The 21449-nt window shown below is 32.5% G+C and overlaps 2 protein-coding genes across 5 annotated transcripts in view; one reads left to right on the forward strand and one right to left on the reverse strand.

Annotated features, from left to right (window-relative positions):
* Nucleotides 1-930: 930 nt before the first annotated feature.
* LOC106665026 lies at nt 931-10653 on the reverse strand. 2 transcript variants are annotated; one of them, XM_024228184.1, is made up of 9 exons: nt 10492-10653; nt 6108-6189; nt 4009-4151; nt 3771-3906; nt 3614-3706; nt 1605-1669; nt 1495-1540; nt 1277-1344; nt 931-1170 (listed from the first exon to the last, which is right to left on the reverse strand). In XM_024228184.1, the coding sequence occupies exons 3-9, from the start codon at nt 4135-4137 to the stop codon at nt 946-948; spliced, it is 762 nt and encodes a 253-aa protein (XP_024083952.1). In that variant the 5' UTR covers nt 4138-4151; nt 6108-6189; nt 10492-10653; the 3' UTR covers nt 931-945. The 2 variants fall into 2 exon arrangements, with proteins under 2 accessions (XP_024083952.1, XP_024083950.1); XM_024228182.1 differs by lacking the exon at nt 10492-10653 and adding an exon at nt 8351-8710.
* A 1664-nt stretch (nt 10654-12317) lies between these two features.
* LOC106663008 (protein tweety) overlaps nt 12318-21449 on the forward strand; it is a 45910-nt gene continuing 36778 nt past the window's right edge. Inside the window, exon 1 of one of the 3 annotated variants that reach the window (XM_014387486.2) lies at nt 12318-12582. The gene's annotated coding sequence lies outside the window, so the exon portion shown is untranslated. Of the gene's footprint in view, nt 12583-14817; nt 14840-21449 lie in introns of those variants that run through there. The other 2 variants (XM_014387513.2, XM_014387503.1) reach the window with 2 other exon arrangements.

Consider the following 21449-nt stretch of genomic DNA (forward strand, 5'->3'; position numbering starts at 1 on the left):
GCAAGTGCATGTTTAAATTGATTTTTTGATTCAGTGTTGGAATTTCTGGAAACTAAAGACAATGATTTGCGACACAATTTTAATCAACTCAAAAAATGACATAGCCTATATATCTGATTTATTTGCCAAATTTAACGAAACTAATTTGAAACTACAAGGTGACCAATTAAATTTAATCAAAATTAAAAGCATAATATCTGCATTTGTTGCAAGACTTTTTCTTTACAAATGAAACTTGTGAAGAGGAGAACGATCACAGTTTCCAAATCTTTCGAAATTGCAAATTAGAGATGAAGATTTGCTTGCTTACTGTCAATACTTAACGGCTCTTCATACAGACCTGAACCAAAGATTTGAAGACATTCTTCACTTGGATATTTCCGACTGGGTGTTGACCCCCCCCCCCCCCAAGATCCCAAACAAAGATGAATCCGTACTAATACAGGAGCAGCTTATTGAAATATCCACAAATGAATAACTTAACCAACATTTGAACAAGGATACCAAAAATTCTGGTTATAAAAACAGATCCCAATTTTATATTCTGCATTATGGGTTATTGTACAGACATTGACTGCTTTCCTGTCTTCCTATTTGGTAGAACGTGGATTCAATGCTGTTATAAACCTCATCACAAAAGAAAGAAACCGATTAGAAATTATACACTCATAACATCTCATCACATTCATCCAAGTCATTAATTTTTTTATATTTTATTTTAAACAAAAGTAATTAATATTATAATTTATATATATTTATAATTTCAAAAATACTTCTTCAACAAAATGTTGTTTTTTTAATTTGTAATTTTTATATTGTGTTGTTTTTTGTGGCTTTTTCAGTTGGGGGTCCGTGGGCAATTTTTGACTATAAAAAGGGGTACATGGGTCAAAAAAGTTTGGGAACCACTGTACTAGAGAAACACACTGTACAGACTAAGTTCTATCAGCACTCAAAACTTAACAAATCACTTTTTTTATTAATTACCATGTTGCAGCTATTGTTGTTTAACACTGATTCTACAGGTTTATGTTTCTGTTCTGGATCATAATACTCTTGAATGTTTTGTCTTTCTTCTACATCACTACTATCCTCAGAATATTCACTTGTACTCGATTCACTCTGCAAACTGTGCCCAACATTCGCCGATAAATAACCTTCATCGTTTACCTACAATTGCCATATTGGTAAAAAATTAAATAATAGTTGAGAGCTGAGACTAAAAGATCAAAAAAAATTAATTCTGAACTTGGCTAAATATCTAGTAATTATATACCTTCTTAAATGATGTGGACTGTATTTCTGGTTCAGGTGTTGCAGGAACTTTATTCTGATTTCCTTTGGCTAAAAATGCATTCAATTACTATTTAAATAAGTAAAAAAATATATAATATAATGTATATTTTTAAAAAAATTGGCTATATTAGTATCATTAAATTTTACTTATCTGAGAATTGAAATAAAAAATCAAATAAGGAATCAATAATTAATTACAGCTATTGTTGTAAGCCACTGTATGTTGTGCGGTGTTTTCATCCACCTGTACATAAACAAAACCAATTACTGTTGAGTGCGCTAGATTACACATAAGAACAATGATTTACTTGCAGAAGGTTCCTATGTTCAGATTCAGGTTCTCTACCATGAAAATTCTTACAAACACGCAATCCTAAAAGAAAATTAAATTGTCTTTAAAGCCAAATGCCTAACCGACAAAAAATGAAAGCTTAGAAATCTATTAAACAGAGACGCTAAGATGTTAAGAATGAGTTAAATGTCTATAAATAAAAAAAAGAGTGTTTAAACTTGGAGCGCTAACATTAAGCGTAATTTCTTCACTCTGTAATATTTGCTTATTTTGACATAATACTGCTTGTACCTATTAGCCTAAGTAATATGCACGTTGAGGTTGTAATATGCATTAATTATCTAAATAAATTCTACACATCCCTACACTCAAGTGGACCAACCTAAGAAGAACCTTTGGACACTACGATGCATAAAAATGTATTCAAGAGTAATTTGGATTTTGGTAAAATCTGAAATCTCTCAGTAAAATCCGCATCTTGGCTAAAATCAAAATGGGTAGGTACATATAAAGCTGGGTTTCAATTGCGTGTAAATCACTTGCGTGACTATTTCGCAAAACTTGTCTCGCATTTTGGATACCTAGCAGGGACTTGAAAACGTTTTGCACGAGGTTTTTTATAGCGCATGTAAGTGCTATGCGTTGTCTGCTTCTCTCTGTGTAAATGCACACAAGTCTCGAGCTTCAGAATGAACCAGGAGGACTACATTTGTCTTATCCCACTGTATCAGAGCTATCAATTTTTGTGGGAAAAATAGAAGATGTGCGAAAGAAAATCTGGTTTTCTTTTTATTCTTATTATAAACGATGGCAAACCCTGATGCTGCAGTATGAATGGCATGCTTGTCTCATACAAACTGATGGCTCACCTTGTTGTCGTGAATGGCTCGTGGAAATGGTTAATATTATCGCGGAGCAGCACATGGAAAAGATTACTAGAAATGTTGAAGTAGGCCATTAAATTGATCTCTGAAAGGTGTCATAAAACCAACTCAAAAATAGCCTCTGACCTTTGATCGTGACAGGCCATGAAGCCTATCACAGGATCAAAATAGCAAAAAGCACTAGATGTGTGTATTCGAAACAAACGACAATGATAAGGTCAAACCATACTTTTCAGCTATCCAAGATTCACGGACAAAGAGAACGCCTGAGATCTCTCTTTCCACAAGGATGGCCACCAATGTTAAATAATTTCATCAAAAAAGAGGAAACATATAAAGCCTTCAAGGGGTTTCTTGTCGAGAGTTTTATAATCAACGATCTGGATCTAATAAAATTATTTCTCTCCTAAGTAATCGAAAATATTAATTACAGTTTGCCTTCATGGGGTTTCTTTTTCGAGAGTTTTACAACGATCTGGATCAAATAAAATTATTTCTCTCCTAGGTAATCAAATATATAAACAATAATTTGCCTTCAAGGGGTTTCTTTTTCGAGAGTTTTACAACGATCTGGATATAATAAAATTATTTCTCTCCTAGGTAATCGAATATATAAATTATAGTTTGCCTTCATGGGGTTTCTTTTTCGAGAGTTTTACAACGATCTGGATCAAATAAAATTATTTCTCTCCTAGGTAATCAAATATATAAACAATAATTTGCCTTCAAGGGGTTTCTTTTTCGAGAGTTTTACAACGATCTGGATATAATAAAATTATTTCTCTCCTAGGTAATTGAATATATAAATTATGGTTTATTTATTTATTGTCTATTTACTATTAACTTTATTATTTATTTTATTATGGAAAAATGGAAGTGTAGAGTGGGTTGTACTACAAGAGAGAACCAACAAAGAGAAACCTCTTTGCAAAATTCTTAAGTTTAGAAGGAGTACAAAGAACTCTTCTTAAATGAAAGTCCATACAGGCAATTAAAGTAAAACTGACTCCATAGATTTACATCCTAATAAATTAGAATATGAGGTCTGCGTCATGAACAGTGGGGAGGTGAACGAGGTGAAAAAAAATCTTAATCACAAATTAACTTAACAAATTGAATTACTATTTAAACTTTTACATACCTAAAGTATGTCCATTTTGGTATTCATATGGAACATGTGTTGAAGAATTACCAAGCAAAATGTCATTGTAGTTTTGACAATTTGATTTCTCCTCTGTAACCAAAGCGTTGTAATGAATTATAATGAAAGTACAACTGATGTAAACAAATATCATTACCAAAAGAATTCAAAATTGATCTAGTGTAATTTTTTGTGTCACGAACATTACTTGACATATCACCACAAAGTTTCAAAAAAGATGTCATTTGAGCTTCAATGAAGCCCAGATGTTTCAAGAACTTCTGATGCTGGTTCTATAACAAGAATAAAATTCGAATGGTTATTTTGGCTTACTTGAATGTATCAACAACAATAAATATTTATAATGAAATAATATACTGAAAACATAAATATACCTTTTTTTCATTTTCGACTGCCCACATTATCAAGTCCTTTGTAATAACGTTAAAGCCATTCACATTGTTCCTTCCGTTGAGTTGATTTATTTCAATCACATTCATTGCCATTGAGTAATAATTCTCCATCAATCTAGTATACTCTGTAATACATTAAATAACAGTTTAGCTCGCAAAGTACTGCTATAAATAAATAAATCCTTTTATTTAACCTGCTATCATTAACTGACTTGTGCATGATAGCAGAGAGTAGTTCAGAGCCACAAAAAATAAATTATACAAAATATTTTAACAAAATAAAATCTTCTAACCCAATATAAATATAAAATAAAAACTAATTACATTATTTTAGATGTAATTTTAAAATAATAAATTACCAAACAGAAACAATCTTTTTAAAAATAAGTTATTACATTTCATAAAGTTGGTACAATTATAATTAATAAAGAGTAATAATTACTAATTATTATTAAATTATGAAGAGCCCTCTCTGACCGATCCAAACCTCCAACGGTGCCAGTACTGGCCACCAATCATGGGAGTGTAATGCAGGCTTCAGAGGTGGCTGAAGATCTGGCATGGCACTTCACCATGGTGCCCAGTTCCAAAGCATATTCCAATAGCTTCTGGCAAAGGAAAACTGAGCACCAGTCATTGAAGTGGACAACATGCCCCTGATGATGGTGGAGTTCGAGTCCATGTTGGGGCGCACTTGGAATTCAAGTCTCGGGTGTGACGGTATCCCATATGAGCTGTTTCACCACCTTTTCCCCCAGGGAATGCTCCCTCATCATGTCACTGTGGGTTCATTGTCACCCCAGAGAGTCTCCTCATGAGCCATCATTCACCCCAATGAGCCCACAACCCCCATAATGTTTTTTCATTTGATTCTTATTAGTGAATGACTCATTTGATTATAGGGACTAAGTGAATTTACAGTTAGTTATAAGTTAAGTTAAAATTATTTGAGATATTATAGTCTTATAGTTTGTTTATTTTCCATTAAAACATGTTTAACAGTTATTGTTACATGGCAAGCTTTACCGAGTGAGGGGTTGATTCTTTGGCTATGTAGAATCTACTCATGTAATGAGTGTGGCCTATCCTCAGTCTAGACAACACTTCTTCCTGTTTGTTCTGTTGATTGGAAGATTCCATTTAAAATGATATAAACATGAAAACTGAATAAATTCTTAATAATTACTTAAATTCTGAGTATAAAAGTTTAGTGCTAAATCTGCAATTTTTCTATAAAATGATTTTAATAAGTGTTTCCTGGGTGATCATGAATGGTTTAATATAGCTGTTCGCTGTTCCACCCCAAGCGAATAAATTAATTTCAATTTATTTCTAGACATAAAATTTTCCAACACTCCAAATTTGTGAAAAAATTTGTAGATTCTACGAATTATTAAATCAATATGGAATTTAAAAGTTAAATTAAAATAAAAAACCCTGTCCAAATATTTTATTTTATTAGTAAATACCAAGTCACATGAGCAATCAATGGAGTCTGAACAAGTATTGAAAGCAATTTTCTTCGAGATTAAGTTTTCATCCAAAACTTTTTTGTTCTTGTTGGCTAAATGATAATTGTTTGAAAACCAAGAATGCACAATGCTTATGTCTTTATATCAGACAACACATTTTTTAAACCATAATCAGAAAAAAAGTGGTATCATTAGCAAAACTAAAAGGTTTACGAGATAAATTAGGTTGAACAAATTATTTATGTAAACAAGAAAGAGAATTGGCCTTAATATTGAGCCTTGTGGTACACCAGAAAAAATATTAGTTGGAACACTAACAGAAGAAGCAACTCTAGTAACCTGAGTTCGATTAGAAAGGAAAAACTAAAAAATTTCAATGGCACAACACAAATACCATATTGGACATCTTCAGCAAAAAGAACTCAGGATCAACAGTCAAATGCTTTACTAATGTCTAAAAAGACCCTAAAAACATAATTATTTCTATCCAGCTCATTTATGATATGGTCCATATTAAAGCCATCCCAGTTGATTTACCTGGTAAGAAGCCATATGTATAAATTTATAAGAATATAATATGTAAATGCATCTAGTTTACAGCTTACTTACCGATTTCTCTTTTGTTCAACTGTTTCTTCGCTAAAAGCAGCTTTCTCCTCAGGTTGCGGTTGGACTGAATAAGTTTGCTTACCTAGAAAGAAAATGGCTTGAAAATATTTAAAGGCAAGGAGTCAGTTAAGAACAGCCAATTGATCACGAATCAATTTTTTTCAAGTTGTCCATTTTTCCAAGAGTTAAATTAATTTCTTTGTTTAATAATAATAATACATTGAGACGTGCTGTTATGATCAGCGAGGGCACAAAACCCTGATTATTTCCAATAGTCGATCAGCAAATTGGATTAATGTTATTATTTAGAGTGTGGCGTTCCTAATCATCTGATAGAACAGAAAAATACCAATATGGTACACTGATGAACAAAATTAATGCATCACCCTTAAACTTTAATGTATTTAGATTTTTTTTAAATATTTTCCATACCAAAAATAAGACATTTAAAAAGAAAATGTTTATTAACTAATTCTAAAAACAATTATTGAGTAAGGGGGTAACAGAAAATTTAAAAGCAAATAAAAATAAATAAAAACTTTTGACCACTTTAATATCGAGTATTTCCACGTCTGGCAAGAATCATCCGTTAAACGCCTTTGCATACCTTGAAAAAGATTTCTGTTAAAATCTTGGGGAATTCTTTCCCATTCATTAAAAACAGCCATTTCCAACTGTTCTAGAGTGTTAGGACCTGGGTTTCACCGTCGTACTTGTCACTTAATTCAGTCCCAAATGTGTTCAGTTGAGTTCAAATCTCGACTTCGAGCTGGCCACACCAAACACTCAATTTCAACCTCAATCAGGTAGTCATCCACAATGCGTGATGTATGGAGCCTGGCGTTATCCTGCATTAACAAGAAAATCTACCTGATGTGGGGGGGGGCAAATGTTCTTCAATTATGTCTTGTAAGCACCTCTCTGAAGTTAAAAATAAGCAGAGATCTTCTTCACACAACCAATTCAGAGCATGTGTCCAAATAAATGTCACCCCAGAGTATCAATGATGCATTGTGGGGCCCTCTATATGAAATTACGACTTTTTGAAAATTTGAAGCCCACTCATCCCCCATCTTCAAATGTCCAATTCGCATGTTCTTGTAACAAGCCTGGCCATTTTCTGAGCTAGGGGTAAGAAGAGGTCCACGAGCCGTGTGACAAGCCCACAAGAGGTTATTTTTATCGGGCCTTCTTATTACTGCCCTGGAGGGAATCAAAACATTCCGGACTTGTCTTAACATATTTCTTATCTCATTTTCTGTTATGCTGTGGTTTCATATATCCTGATGATGGATGAGTAATTTAACCTAGGTTGACCTGTCTTGGCATGTTTTTCTGAAGCGCCGAAGAACGCTTCTTATTGCAGAGTGATTTACACTCAGCCTCCTGGCGACTTCATGCTGTATCATTCATATAATAATGTTAAGACCCTGACATTGTCATACTCACTCAAATGTATGATTGGAGCCATTGAAAAACGTTTATGAATAAGAATAATATCAAGTAAAATCAACAAATGAAAAAAAATTAAATGAAAGCGATCTGTATGCGTATCAAAATGGAAGGGCATACAGCAAAAAGGCTACTTTTTGTGCAAATGAGATTAATCAGTATAAAAGTAAACAAAGCATGATTTACTGTTTATTTTGACTATGATAGCTCATAATTTCCTGAAACCAATGTAGAAAGATAATGGTTTTAATTTTAAACTAAATATAATGAACGAAGTGTTAAATTTATCATCAATGTAAATAATAAACAAACAAAATAACAAAAATATTGATTACTAGAACAGAAGTCACTAGTGAATAGAGTGAAGTTGTTTAATAAAAATTATTAAATGATAAGGCAAAAAAAAACAGTTGAGGGAATTTATTGACCAGGTTCATTATTTCATCAAAAGGAATATTATGTCCATACTTAGGTGAATGATATTCAATTAAAATTTTTAATTAGAAACAATATAAAGTTAAAATATGTTAATATGTACATACACACACACGTATGACTTTAAGTGAAAAATAAATAATTTTTATGAAAAACATTTTGTTATAAAATTATGAAAGATGATTTAACTTAAAATATATAATTTTAATAATTGAAGATTTAACTTGTCTGCAAACTTGATTGTAGAATGAAGAAAGAGAGGAAGTAAAAATAGTAAATATAGAAAGTTATTGGCATAACGCATAATTCTATCAATAATTAGATGCCGAATCATACATTAATTGAGGAGGGCTTACTCTTTTTTCCAGGAAATTTCGCCTCTTTCGACTGTCCATGGTGCCAGGGTCAGTTGGGCGACGGCCTGCTGCAAAGTGTAAACAAACTCGGGTCAAACAACTCGGTCTCCCGTCACTTTCTCAGAGCGCGGCCGGACATTTCAAAGATGAGGGCCGCCGAGAGGCACCCGGTTATGCGCACGAAGAGGAAAATCGGATATTACGCGTCTGCCGAATTCCCGGGTATGAAGGAGAAAAAGGATAAGAGTAAACAAAAGGACGAGAATTGAGAAGCACAGGTCTGACAGAGTATTAGTACAGACTACAGAGCTGCCAGCACTGATCAGAGCAGTGCCAAAAAGGGATGGGTATCGAGCACTCGATGTTTCATAAACATTTTAAAAAACATCGATGATCATCGATGATCCTATTATCGATAGTTAATGTTTGTCTAATGTCGATGTTTTCGCCCGAACCATTGATGACCCGATCAAACAACATCATTATAAATTTGAGATTGATGATTGATTTTATTTAACCACAAAAAGTTAGGTCTCCTGGAACTTTCTTCCACTTAACGTGAGTTGTGTTGTTCATTATACATTTATGCTTTTAGTTTTTACAATTTATTTTACAAATAGAATAAAAGAAAAAAGTTTTACATATTTTTTATTAAATATTTCACGTTCATTTTTTTGTTAATAAATTTATAATATAATATGTATTTATTTATGTAAAAAACTGAATAATAATCAAAACAAAAAGAAAAGATAAACACTAAAAATTTTAGCAAGAATTTTTTATAGTTAATCATGACTTTAAAGGAATTAACCAATTAGTTTTTAATTTTCGTTATTATTATTATATTTATTTAGAGAATAAAAAAACATAATATAATATGAACATAATTTATGTTTAGTGGTCTAATTGACTATATTAATTATTTCAATTGATTAGTATTTTTATGTAAGGTCTTGGTTGAGATGAAAAAGTTAGCGTCACGAATGGGATTCGAACCCACGACCAATAGATCAATACATCGCTGCTCTAACCACTTGAGCTATCATGACTTCGATCTTTATTTTGAAAAATGGTAAGAAGTGGTAAAATGCAAAAGGTTGTAGATTGAGATGGGCTATAAAGGCTATAAATAGAATAATTAATTGATAATATGGTCAATTAGACCATTAAACTTAAATGGATTAATATAATAAGTAAAAGAAGTAATCACTTCACTAACAGCTCGCTCGATTGTCATAAGTCACTGAGAATCAAATCCAGATTACACGACATTTGAAAAATGGCAAAAAGTGGTAAAATGCGAAAGGTTGAGATGGGGAGTTGGTGTCTGAGTAGATTGAAGTCATGATAGATCCAAGTGGTTAGAGCAGCGGCGGCTCATGGGTTTGAATTTCGCACGTGACACTAACTTTTTCATCTCAACCACGACTTACATAAAAAAAAGGTAATAATATTTGAAATATGTACATAATATTAATTAATTTATGGTTCCATAATTTTATGATGTTGGTTATTTTCTATCAGATGTTATAGAATTTTCTTTTGAAAGTACAAAAACTGCTCCTCTCATCTGCTTTTTTATTATTATTATTTTTTTAAGGCTACGCCCTTATTCAGACAACATAGCAAAGCCCATACAGACCGTGCAATAGCAGCCCCAGGCCTGAAAAGAACGGAATCCCGCCAATCTCTTGCAACTAATGCTTTTAAACTTAATATTGTGCACAGGGTTTATCGAGGAGGTCTAGTTACCATTGACACCTCCCTTAAGCTTTCTGGAGATTCCTTGATCTCAGAATCCAGGGAGGCGCCCCTCACTCCAGTCCAAGACCAACCAGCACCCGAGGCCCTAGACGGGCATCACCATAACTTAGAGCCCATCACTCTGTCAACATGGGGTACCAGTAGAAAAAACAAGAGTTGAGGGGATAGAAAATTAAATTTTATCTATTAATTGGATGTCTGTTAAGAAGTTAAAAGTTGCTTTTATTGATATTGAATTGTTGTTTAGTGTGAAGTTTTCGGGGTTTGGTGGAGGGTTCTTGCAGAGGTGTATAAAGAACAATCAATTATGATGTCGAATGTGGAATGCAGTGATAGGAGATAGGAGAAGGTCTGGAAGAGAATGCCAATTTTTTTACCTTTCTTTATTGCAAGAAGTTTGTTTCCTGTGCAGACTCCTTATTGAAGCTTCCAAGACTCCCAGACGATAGTTCCTAATTTTGTGAAACCAACATAGAAAGATAATGGTTTTAATTTTAAACTAAATATAATGAACAAGGAGTCAAATTTGTCATCAATGTAAATAATAAACAAACAAAATAACAAAAATATTGATTACTAGAACAGAAGTCACTAGTGAATAGAGTGAAGTTGTTTAAAAAAAAGGATTAAATGATAAGAAAAAAAAATCAGTTGAGGGAATTTATTGGCCATGTTCATTATTTCATCAAAGGAATATTTTGTCCATGCTTAGAATTCAATTAAAATTCAAAATAAAATTAAAATTCAATTAAGATTCAATTAAAATTTTTAATTAGAAACAATATAAAGTTAAAATATGTATACATACATATTTGTGTACATATAGTTAAAATAATTGACGTTTATTACACACTTTAAAATAGACAAGGTTTATTACACACTTTAAAATAGACAAGGTTTATTACACACTTTAAAATATTTTATGTTTATTGCTTAAAATATTTTATGCTTATTACACACTTTAAAATAGTTAATTTTATTACTTAATTAAATATATTATGCTTATTACACAGTTTAAAATAGCTGATGTTAATTACACACTTTAAAATAGTTTGTTTATTACTTAAAATAGATTTTGTTTTGTTTATTATTCACTTTAAAATAGACGAGGTTTATTACCCACTTTAAAATAAACAAGATTAGTTTATTAGTTAATTTTATTACTTACTTAAAATAGATTATGCTTATTACACAGTTTAAAATAGTTGACGTTAATTACACACTTTAAAATATTTTGTTTATTGTTTAAAATAGTTTATGCTTCTTACACACTTTAAAATAGTTAATTTTATTACTCACTTAAAAATAAATTATGTTTATTATACACTTTAAAATAATGTATGTTTCTTACACATTTTAAAATAGATTATGTTTATCCACATTTTTTACTTTTGTTTGTTTAGTTTACTTTGCATGTAATTTAAATTGTTTTTATTCAGCCTCATTTGGGTTCTGATTTAATCAATTGTTTAGTTTTGTACATCAATGTTTAATTTCAATTTTGAATTTAAAAATGCCTTTTAGTGGTGAAGATCATTTTTATTTATTTTTTTATTTTCCTTAGGGATTTACATTTATTTTTTGACGAATAATCTTTCTTATTAAACTGCTTCTGCTACAACTGATGGTGACACAATGAAAGAACATACAAATCCTCTTTAATGTACCTTTCTAATCATTATTATTGATATATACAAAATAAACATTATAATTATATAATTTTCGATTTATTTGGAATTTTAATTAAGTCGATATTTTTACTAAGCCCAGAATGCCATTGAAGGGGAACGTGTGCAGTTCAATAATCGTTTCTTCAGGTGTTCGTCTGCACGTTTTGAACTTTTTAAATATCTGTGATTTGGAAAATTGAAATTATTGTTAAATTTATTAAATCGAAGCCAAGAGAACGAATTGGTCTCTGGTATAAAGAAGAGACGAATTCGCTGTTTTATCACTCTCTCTCTCTCTCGCTCTCTCTCTTTCCTATCACTCTCACTCTTTCTCTCTCTCTCTCTCTCTCTCTCTCTCTCTCTCTCTCTCTCTCTCTCTCGCACACATTTTTGATTCCAGACATATATTGATTTTAGCCGGTTTAATTCCACAAGCTCCGAAGAGCGTTGTGAACGGGCCGCCAGGAGGTGTTTAGGTCGTTCACCTCCGTCCGGACAAAACAGTCACCGTTTCGACGGCGAAACCACCCGGGGAGCTCGTACGAAATTCTCACACTTCGAAGCATCTTAAGAGCGGAGTCGGCGAGGCTCACAGCCTCGAAAGACGGCTCACAGGCGGAAAGAGGCCCGCCCTTCGTCACTCCGCCGGCGGGGTAATTTCGAGGAGACGCCGGACACGGTTGGCCCCACTGCCGAGGAGGGTTGCTTTTCAGTTGTCTGCAGCTTGCCTGCTGTCAGTGAGCGTTTTCTGTGTCTGTTTCATTCTTGTCTACATGGACTTTAATAAAGCTATTTAAGGTGAGTCATAATCAAATTATTAAGAAAAATAAATACCATTTAAACCTTAGATGGAAATTTTACCTTCATACTTTGCAAGTACATAATCGCCCATTTTTAGAATTAAACTTTAATCATTTATGGATTTTATATAAAGTTGAAAAAATTAATTTCATTTTGTTAAAAAAATGCAGTTATTTTAACAAAGGTTTTGACTAATTTTATTGATGTTATCTAGAATCAGAATTGTCTGCCATCTCTTGACAATTCTATTAATCCAGGGCTTTTTTGTTTGAAAATTTTTAAAAGAATATTTTATTAATTTATTCCTTTCAATTTTATCAATTGTGTAAAAAAAACAACCTTTAATTTATCATTTCTCTCCGCCGTACTTTCAATTAGTTTGCCATCACAGAATAATTTATTGTCTTCAGAAAATCTGCCAATAATCTCTTCGCGTTTGTGGAAAATATAGAAATACTCTCAAGCACCTTAAAGCTGGTTAAAACAGTCTGTGAGTAGAACTCTCTTTTCCAAAAAGTGAATTGACATACTCAACCCGCGCCTCAAATTATTACTATCTCTTCGCGTTGTTCGAGTGTCTTATTTATCAATTTTATTGCAACAATTTTTTAATATCATACATAATTTAGGTATCTACTTCAATAATGTCGGGGCAAAAGAAACAAAGAATAACAGGAAAGGTTCATCTTTATAATAGAATAACTTGTTAAATCAATATTTTTATACAAAACATACATTATTTCTTTTTATAAATTTGCTTGTCAATTCATATTGAGAAAATAATTTCTTCGCGGAATAAATTCTGAGAAAATAAACAATGAAAAGTATTATCTTAAAAAAATTCCATTCTTTTGATCAATAACTGTAAAAACAAGTTTGGGTTAATTTATGGAACTTAATAAAACATATAAAATTAATTTTGAAATAACGTATAATTATTAATTTAANATCAATAACCGTAATTTTTTTTATCGAACTTAATAATACACATAAAATAAATTAATATGAAATGAACGTATAACTAGAGATTTATATTTATTTTTCATATAATTAATTCAAATTTTAATTAATTTTTATAATTAATTTATATTTATAAACATTATTTTAAAAAAATCAATTCTTTTGATCAGTAACCGTAAAAAAAATCTTTGAGCTAATTTATCGAATTTAATAGTACATATAAAATTAATTATGAAATGAACGTATAATTTATTTTATACATTACTTATTTCGTGTTCTTCTCGTTATTGTATGTGTAAACTTTCAGACCGAATATTGTAGGAAAATCGTGGACAACCACAAAATGAAGTATATCTGCTTTGATTTTTCATTGTTTCACCACTTATTCATCACCGTTGTGTGAATTAACCGGGTTTGTACGTTAAAATAAATAGGTAAATCCACTGAATAAAAATGATGTCCGTATTCGAAAATTAATAACTTACCGTTTATATGTTTCACCCTTGAGGCTTGGATAGAATCGACAGTGGGAACCGACTTCCCACTTCAAATCAACCAAATAAAACAAACATTTTTTCTACTTCTAATAAAATTGATATCATTCATAAATAACTATCAGAAAAAAATTAAGAACCTCTGCGTGATATGCAGGAAGAGTCAATGAGGTTTTGAAACTCACAGGGATGTGGAGCCATGCCAACTCAAGTACAGTGGCCAGATGCGCTAGGTTGGCGGTTGAGGGTCCATGGCGAGAACTACCGGATGCTGGGCCTACAGATTCTCGATTGTGTTTAAGTCTGAAGAGTACGATAAACTCATCCTGGTGTTCTTCGGACCATGCACGTACTCTGTGAGCTGTATGACTCGTCGCATTGTCCTGTTGGTAGCCGTAGTCTTAAGGAAAACCAATTTGCATATAGGAGTGGATGTTGTCCGTAAGGACAGATGCGTAATTGTGTTAATCCGTTCCTTCAAAAATGATGGGTGCAACCCGAGATGGATGGCACGAAAACATTCCCCAGACCGTAATGCTCCCTCCTCCATCTTGGACATTTCCAGCTCCTCTCTTTCGGCAATTGTTGGGTTATTTGGTTTCAGCGTTTCACGCCGTACTCGCTAACGTCCATCCGTCCGAGTCATCGGAAAACCCACCTGTCGCCTCTCAGTGGTCGTCCAGTTGCAATAGTGGCGTAAAAATTTCAGCCTTGTCGTCGATGAACAGCAGTCAGCATAGGTGCATTAACCAGGTGTCTGCTGCGGAGGTCGCTGAACAGTCATTGAGGTGACACTGTTGGTAGCTCCTTCGTTCATAATACAATAATTTAATTATTTAAACTGCTCTTAAATCATATGTTTCTGGAATGAGTCAGAAAACTAGAATGGGATCTTGCTTGTTGTGCACTATTATCAATTAAATGTGATTGTATACGCAGGGTACAGAGTTAGGCCCTATCATTTTGACTTATTTACTTTAACGATTTAACAGATTGACCATTTTTGGGAAAACCTTTAGTTACGCTGATAACACACTTATACATAGACATAATATTTATTCAGCAAAAAAATTAGTTGAAATACTGACGCCATTAATAAAAAAAATTTTTGTTTACAAAGATTGTCTTGATCAAAATTCTCTGCTTTTAAATTTAGAAAAACTAACGTTATATCCTTTTCATTAAAAAACATACCAGGCTTAAACAAACAGAAAATTATTTTACAGTCGTGCAGACACATATTTAAATTGTTCATTTAAATCTCTTCCTTTTGTAACAAAAGTAAAATACTAGGTGAATTACTGGACGAACATTTAAACTGTAATTTTCATATGGAAAAGTAGGTAATAATATCATACTGAGATTTTATCTGACGGACGGTTTTGTCGAGTCCCTCAGGGAGATGAATTCTCACCTTATATTCGCATTAGGGCGGCGGGTATTACTCAGGGATGCATACTTGGCCCATTTCTATTTTCAATGTACACTGCAGGTTAAAATTTCAACACATACATTCGCTGATGATACAGCGATTCTTACACGTAATTCGGACCCCTCAATTAACACTCAACGCTTACAATCCACCTGAATGATGTACGGTTCACAATGTGGAGAATGAAGATAAACCCAACGATAAGCGTACAGATAAATTTTACCTTACGTAAAAGTATCTGCCTGACAGTGAGTATAAATGGAGCCCCATTGCCTACTACTGACCTTGTGCGTTATCGTGGACTTTTCGTGGATGAACGTCTGACTTGGAATCCCCACACAAGACTGAAAAGACAGGAAACAAACCGACGTTTTAAATTATTAACAAGACTGCTTGACTCACGATCAAAATTATCTATTGAAAACCAACTTTTAAAATACTAGACAAATGATAAGACCTCTCTGGGCGTACGGCTATGAAATATGGGGCCACTTCTACAAGAGACTCAAATGGCAATTTCAGCATATATAAACATATTTACTTAATACAATTCTTGTAGTTGTAAATATCAAATAAATGTACTAAAAAACAAGAAACATTGGTAAAAAGAATCAGAAAACATTTTCCATATTTCGAAGAATTTTACCTTTATCTACTTTAAAATCTGGTTATTTCGGTTTAGCACAATCCATATTTTGTGAGAAACGATTAAAAATATATAATATAAATAACTAAATACTATAATTTTACTTATAACAGAGTACTTAAATCTATTTTCGAAAATAGAATTAATATCAGTCTTTCGTAACTTTACTCGGTTACAAAAAATGTATACGCTCATACATTCTTGACTCAAGAGATTAAAAGTATCCCAAAGCCTTTTTATTCTAAATTAATATTACGTTTTACTTGTTTTATTATAATAAAAAGACATTGTAAATTTGTTGTAAAAAACTCGTACTATCCAGCCACAAGTATTTTTACTTATAGAAAGTAGGCGGTAATGGAAAAATAACAAATTACTTTTTAATTATGTGCTAGTTTTTTAAACTATTCAACTTCGAATCCAAAAAGCTGTATTTTTATTTTCTATTATGTCAAAATAAAGATTTATTAGTATTATTTGTTGAAGTTGTGAGGAGCGGTAAAGAATGAGGTAGTTTAGAAAAACACCTTTTTCATTATTTTTTGCAGCGTTTCGACCTTTATTCGGGTCAACTTGAAAGTGTTGTGAATGTTGGTTTTGTGTTCATAACACTTTCACACAAAACCGATATGTCACCACAAAAATAGCACCACACTTTATGCCCTGAAGTGACCCGAATAAAGGTCGAAACGTAGGCAAAAAAATGAAAAAGGTGTTTTTCTAAACTACCTCATTCTTGACCACTCCTTACGACTTCAACAAATTATGAAATAACAGGTTACTAAGAAACACACATTACTATTGGTATTAATTAAAATATCGAGTTTAAAATTAAATTCATTTTAAGAAATGATCGAATATACAATATGTAAAATACACAAGAGTGCAATAAATATCTTCATGAATGAGGCAACTTTTAAATGAAAATAAGTCATATTTCATATGACTTTCTTTGCAGGCTTAAAACAAACAAAATGATCGAATATTCTTCGATTACTGAATTTGTTTAAATTTCAGATCCGCACTGTTTCAACTTTCGTCACAGAATTCTTGTTAAACCGCTTAAAATTCATTTGGATCTTTACATATTAGGAAAAATTCCCTGAATTTTTTTCGATATATCTGGCGTGGAAAGCGATAAACATATTAAAATAATTATCCATTTGGATATTATCGGAATTAAAAAGCAAAATAGATTGGTTAATGGGTTGATTTTTTTTGTCAGTGCTGTGTGTCATAAATAATGGTTGAAGGATTCAAATTCTGAAATGGTTGAAAAATTCAAAAGCTGTCAGTGTAGGCAGACTCCAAATTAAAAGCCGAACATCCGAAGTGTGTAGCCGTTGTCAAGAAGAATTAACTGAAGGTACTGCACAGTTCTCTTCTGTCAACTGATCATAACACTAACAACATTGAGGAAAACTGACACAGAAAAAAAACTGGCTCCACACACAGTATCGTTCAATGTATTCTTCTGATCAGAATGCAGGTCAACCAACATGTAAACTGAGCACATATCCCTTTACATGGCTCATCCATATCATTGTTCATACTACAACCAATATTATAGTGATTTTTTTGTTTGTATGGGGGTTATATTTATTATTTCTTTGGACGAATGTAGAAAGTTTAGATTAATTTCTGCAATGTAACATAATAATAATTGATAATAATTTGGTCGACGCCGATCATTTTGGTATGACAGTCTCTTGGTCCCACTCACAAAACCTTTTCAGGTTCTATGAAAAAAAATTATAAATAATATTTCGCCTATCGAGATTGTAGACTACTCATTATGTTTAGAATATTAATTTATTATAATGGTTTCTTTTGTTATTTACTATTTAATAAAGTACTAAGTTGTCCGAATTGAACAATAGTAAACCAAATTTATGATTTCGGTTGTCTGTACGGACAAAATTCCACTTCCGCGCCATTCTAAACAGTTGTTGATTGCACTTCATTCTATGTTATTTATGTTGTTTTTCTTATACATCGTCTACTCCCCCCACTCGCGATTTTGATAACCCCATAACATGATAACATTATCTTAATGTGTAAAACAACGAAATATATGCCAAAATTTATAATTGACTATCAATTTGATAAAAACGCCTATATACCCTATCTAGAAAGGACGATAGGCTCTGTGATTTTCCTTTCTAAAAATATTTAAATTCAATAAACATAAACAATTTTCTCAGTTCAGATGAAAAGATTGGCTTTTGTGTAATAAATAAAGGAGTTGACTATCGCGGAATAAATGGGTCTTACATCAGAATAACACCAATTGGATCAAAACTTGCTCAGTTTGACCTACACGAAGTGGACATTAGTCAATTTTAGGTTAATTGCCCTTTTCCACCTTAGCATTAATTGCCACCAACACATTCTTAAATTGGACGCAAATTTCATTTTGGTTTTCAAAATCTTCTTTTGAATGATACAAGATATATTTTTTACTTCATTTATTTGTTTCTACAACTACATAATGATTTATGAAGTACAAATGTTGTATAAAGGGCATCATCAAAGGGTTCGTATAACCTCGTAGTTGAAATACGCTCGTAAGAAAAAAAATGTACATCGTCCCTTGTACAAAATGTCATTCTATATTTTCGGACTGCATATAGCTGAATTAGCTTAAAAAATAATTTTGTTAACTAAACATGTGGCTTAACGAATATAAAAGACATTACTTGCGAGTTAAAATGTTATGTTATGGAAGCAAAGGCTATTTTCAAGCACAGTCTTTTACCTGTGAAACGTTAACCTGTTGAGGCAAGAAGTCTCACCGAACCGAAAGATTTCCTGTATATAGGCAGTGACAATAAATATTTCTTTTAAAAAAGCTTTGGTAGGTTCTGTATTTATCCAATTTGGCACTAAAACTTATCATTTAATGAATAATTCTAACAATCTTTATAGTTGTAATATTTCATCTGGGTTGTGCGAGAAACTTGTAGATTGATCGTACATATCCTATCATTTTGGCTGCTGAATGGCAAGACACTTCTGACAAACAAGTCCAAGCCATTCGTTTGTGTAGGATGGTCTTCTTATTATAGTAGTTTAGCATCTAGGGTTTTTTCTTCCAGGACCTAGAGAACGCCTCCGACTCTATACAGCAGAGCTGTTGTTTATAGGATAATTTCTTTAATTGTGTAATCACAATTTTGCATTCGTATCTCAAAATAAGTTCTTTTCGTTTTGCCATCCATCCATTATCCTCTCTCATCCTTCTTCCCTTTAACCTAGTAGCTGAGGCTGTATTAAAACCATTGCTTAACTTGAAAGAAATTTCTGCAATAGATGGATGCTTCAGGATTTTATCTCGTCTGGCAAGGACACTAATGATAATAATAACTTACAACAGTTAATTATATCTATGTACATGTTTTATTAAAACAATTAAAAAAAGAAAAGAAAAAGGTTGCTACAACCACAATAGTCAAATATACATTGAAGGACAAAATTAAGGCACCACCAATTTATTTAGGTTTATTCATATTTAGCATACCAAAATAAGTTTGGTTGTAAAAATAAGACATTTAAAAAGAAAATGTCTATTACCTAAGTGAGTGATTTTTACCCAGTCTCCTGGCGACTTCGAACTATCCTTCCTCTAATAATGTTATGACCCTGACACTGTCATTCTCACTCAATTGACTGAGCCATTGGAAAAGGTTTATGAATAAAATAATATCAAAGAAATCAACGAATGAAAAAATTAACTGAAAGCGATCTGAAGGCGTATCAGAATGGAAGGGCATAATGCTACTTTTTGTGCAAATGGGTCTAATCAGTACAAAAATAAACAAAGCATTATTTACTGTTTATTTTGACTGCGATAGCTCCTAATTTCCTGTGACTAATGTAGAAAGATAAATTAAAGATAAAATTTCTTGTAGATATGCATTTTCAAAGTTGGCCATTTTTTTCGTGCAAAAACCAGGTGGTCCGTTTTTTTTTTTTTTTTGATGGGCAGTATATATACCCACTTCATTCTCGCTAATAACTTACTTTTACTCTCCAGTCATATACTCGCTCCAGAGGACTCGAGATTCCCTGGGGCGGAGTTAAACAACTCTTTTTTCACGCTAATAAATTACATTCATTCCAATGCCCCATGCGCAGTCTTGTCGGTTTGGCCTTTCCCTTTTCTACCCGTTCTCCATGGACCAGGGACCGACCTCTTTCTTAACATGCCACAGTTTAGCCGGGTTATTTCTATTCTGTATTTGAAATTAATAGTTTTAAATCCAAAAAATATAGTTTTTCTAATATCTAAATATTATGCATTTAACCATAAATTGAACATTATCTTTACTTTATCTTCTATTTTAAGATGGAATAAATTGTTATGCTTTGCTAAAATTTGTTAATATTTTTATTGAAAATTTCGTTTATGTAACAAAATACATTAGAATTCTATTGTACGATTAAAAATCTAATGTCATCAAATTGTTTGCTTAGTTTTTGTGAATACACTTTAATTTATTATTGATATTGTAGCTATTGCAGTTACGTCATTTTCCATCATTTTGGTCTATACTCGCTGTTTTGTCAACGACCATCGATGTCCATCACTTTACAGATCCCAAGTGGAAATCTAACAATTATAAAATTTGTTTGGTTTCCGTGAAATTTCTCTTTATTTAAAAGTTAATTTATGAAAACAAAAGCCCTTTTAGACTTGAGAGTGATAAGAGATAGTTCTTGAAAGCTTGCTTCTTGGCTTCCTGTGAATAATTTCATTATTCCATGAACGGAAGATGCGCTGGGAGAGGATTTCGGATGAATGGGGGCCCTGGTTGAAGGATAAATCCGAGGAACGGGGGATGACGAGCCGTTGGCCCGGATCAGACAGCCGGCCGTCGTCGGCCGTTCTCCTGTGACCGTAGAAAGTGAAAACAAGGCTGGGTCCGGGGTGGGTAGTTGTTCAGGGGTGAAGGCTCGAGGGTTGGGGTTGCTGGAGTTGCTGGAGGGGTGCGAGAGGATCGATCCCGAAGGCCACACCCTCGACTCGTTTCCCTGCACACCCAAGCCCGCATCAGAAAGCATGCCAGCATATAATTGTTAACATTCATTACCATTTCAATTTTTAAAATCTTATCGTTTAACAGTCTTTATATTAATGCAATTTTTTGTTGTATGTACCACCATAAAACATCGTCAAACCGGTTGAGCAGATGACTTTTTGAACCAATTACGGATAAATTAACTTTTAAAAGATCATACTTTAACTCTGATGACGGTTCTCTAAAAAGGATAAGCTCGGAGAAGGCTTGTAAAACTTGAATTGAGGATTAATATCAACGCCCATGAAAAA

Source organism: Cimex lectularius, unplaced genomic scaffold (assembly GCF_000648675.2).
Source record: "Cimex lectularius strain Harlan isolate CLEC.00 unplaced genomic scaffold, Clec_2.1 scaffold170, whole genome shotgun sequence".
NCBI lineage: Eukaryota > Metazoa > Arthropoda > Insecta > Hemiptera > Cimicidae > Cimex > Cimex lectularius.

What these genes read in the sequence shown, in the direction of transcription:
- LOC106665026 (XM_024228182.1), bottom strand. Translation starts at nt 8,389, where the DNA reads ATGGACAGTCGAAAGAGGCGAAATTTCCTGGAAAAAAGA. An exon ending in CAGTCGAAAATGAAAAAAAG is followed by an intron (nt 3,907 to 4,008) that starts GTATATTTATGT and finishes TTCTTGTTATAG; the next exon opens with AACCAGCATCAGAAGTTCTT. An exon ending in AGTCCACATCATTTAAGAAG is followed by an intron (nt 1,171 to 1,276) that starts GTATATAATTAC and finishes TGGCAATTGTAG; the next exon opens with GTAAACGATGAAGGTTATTT.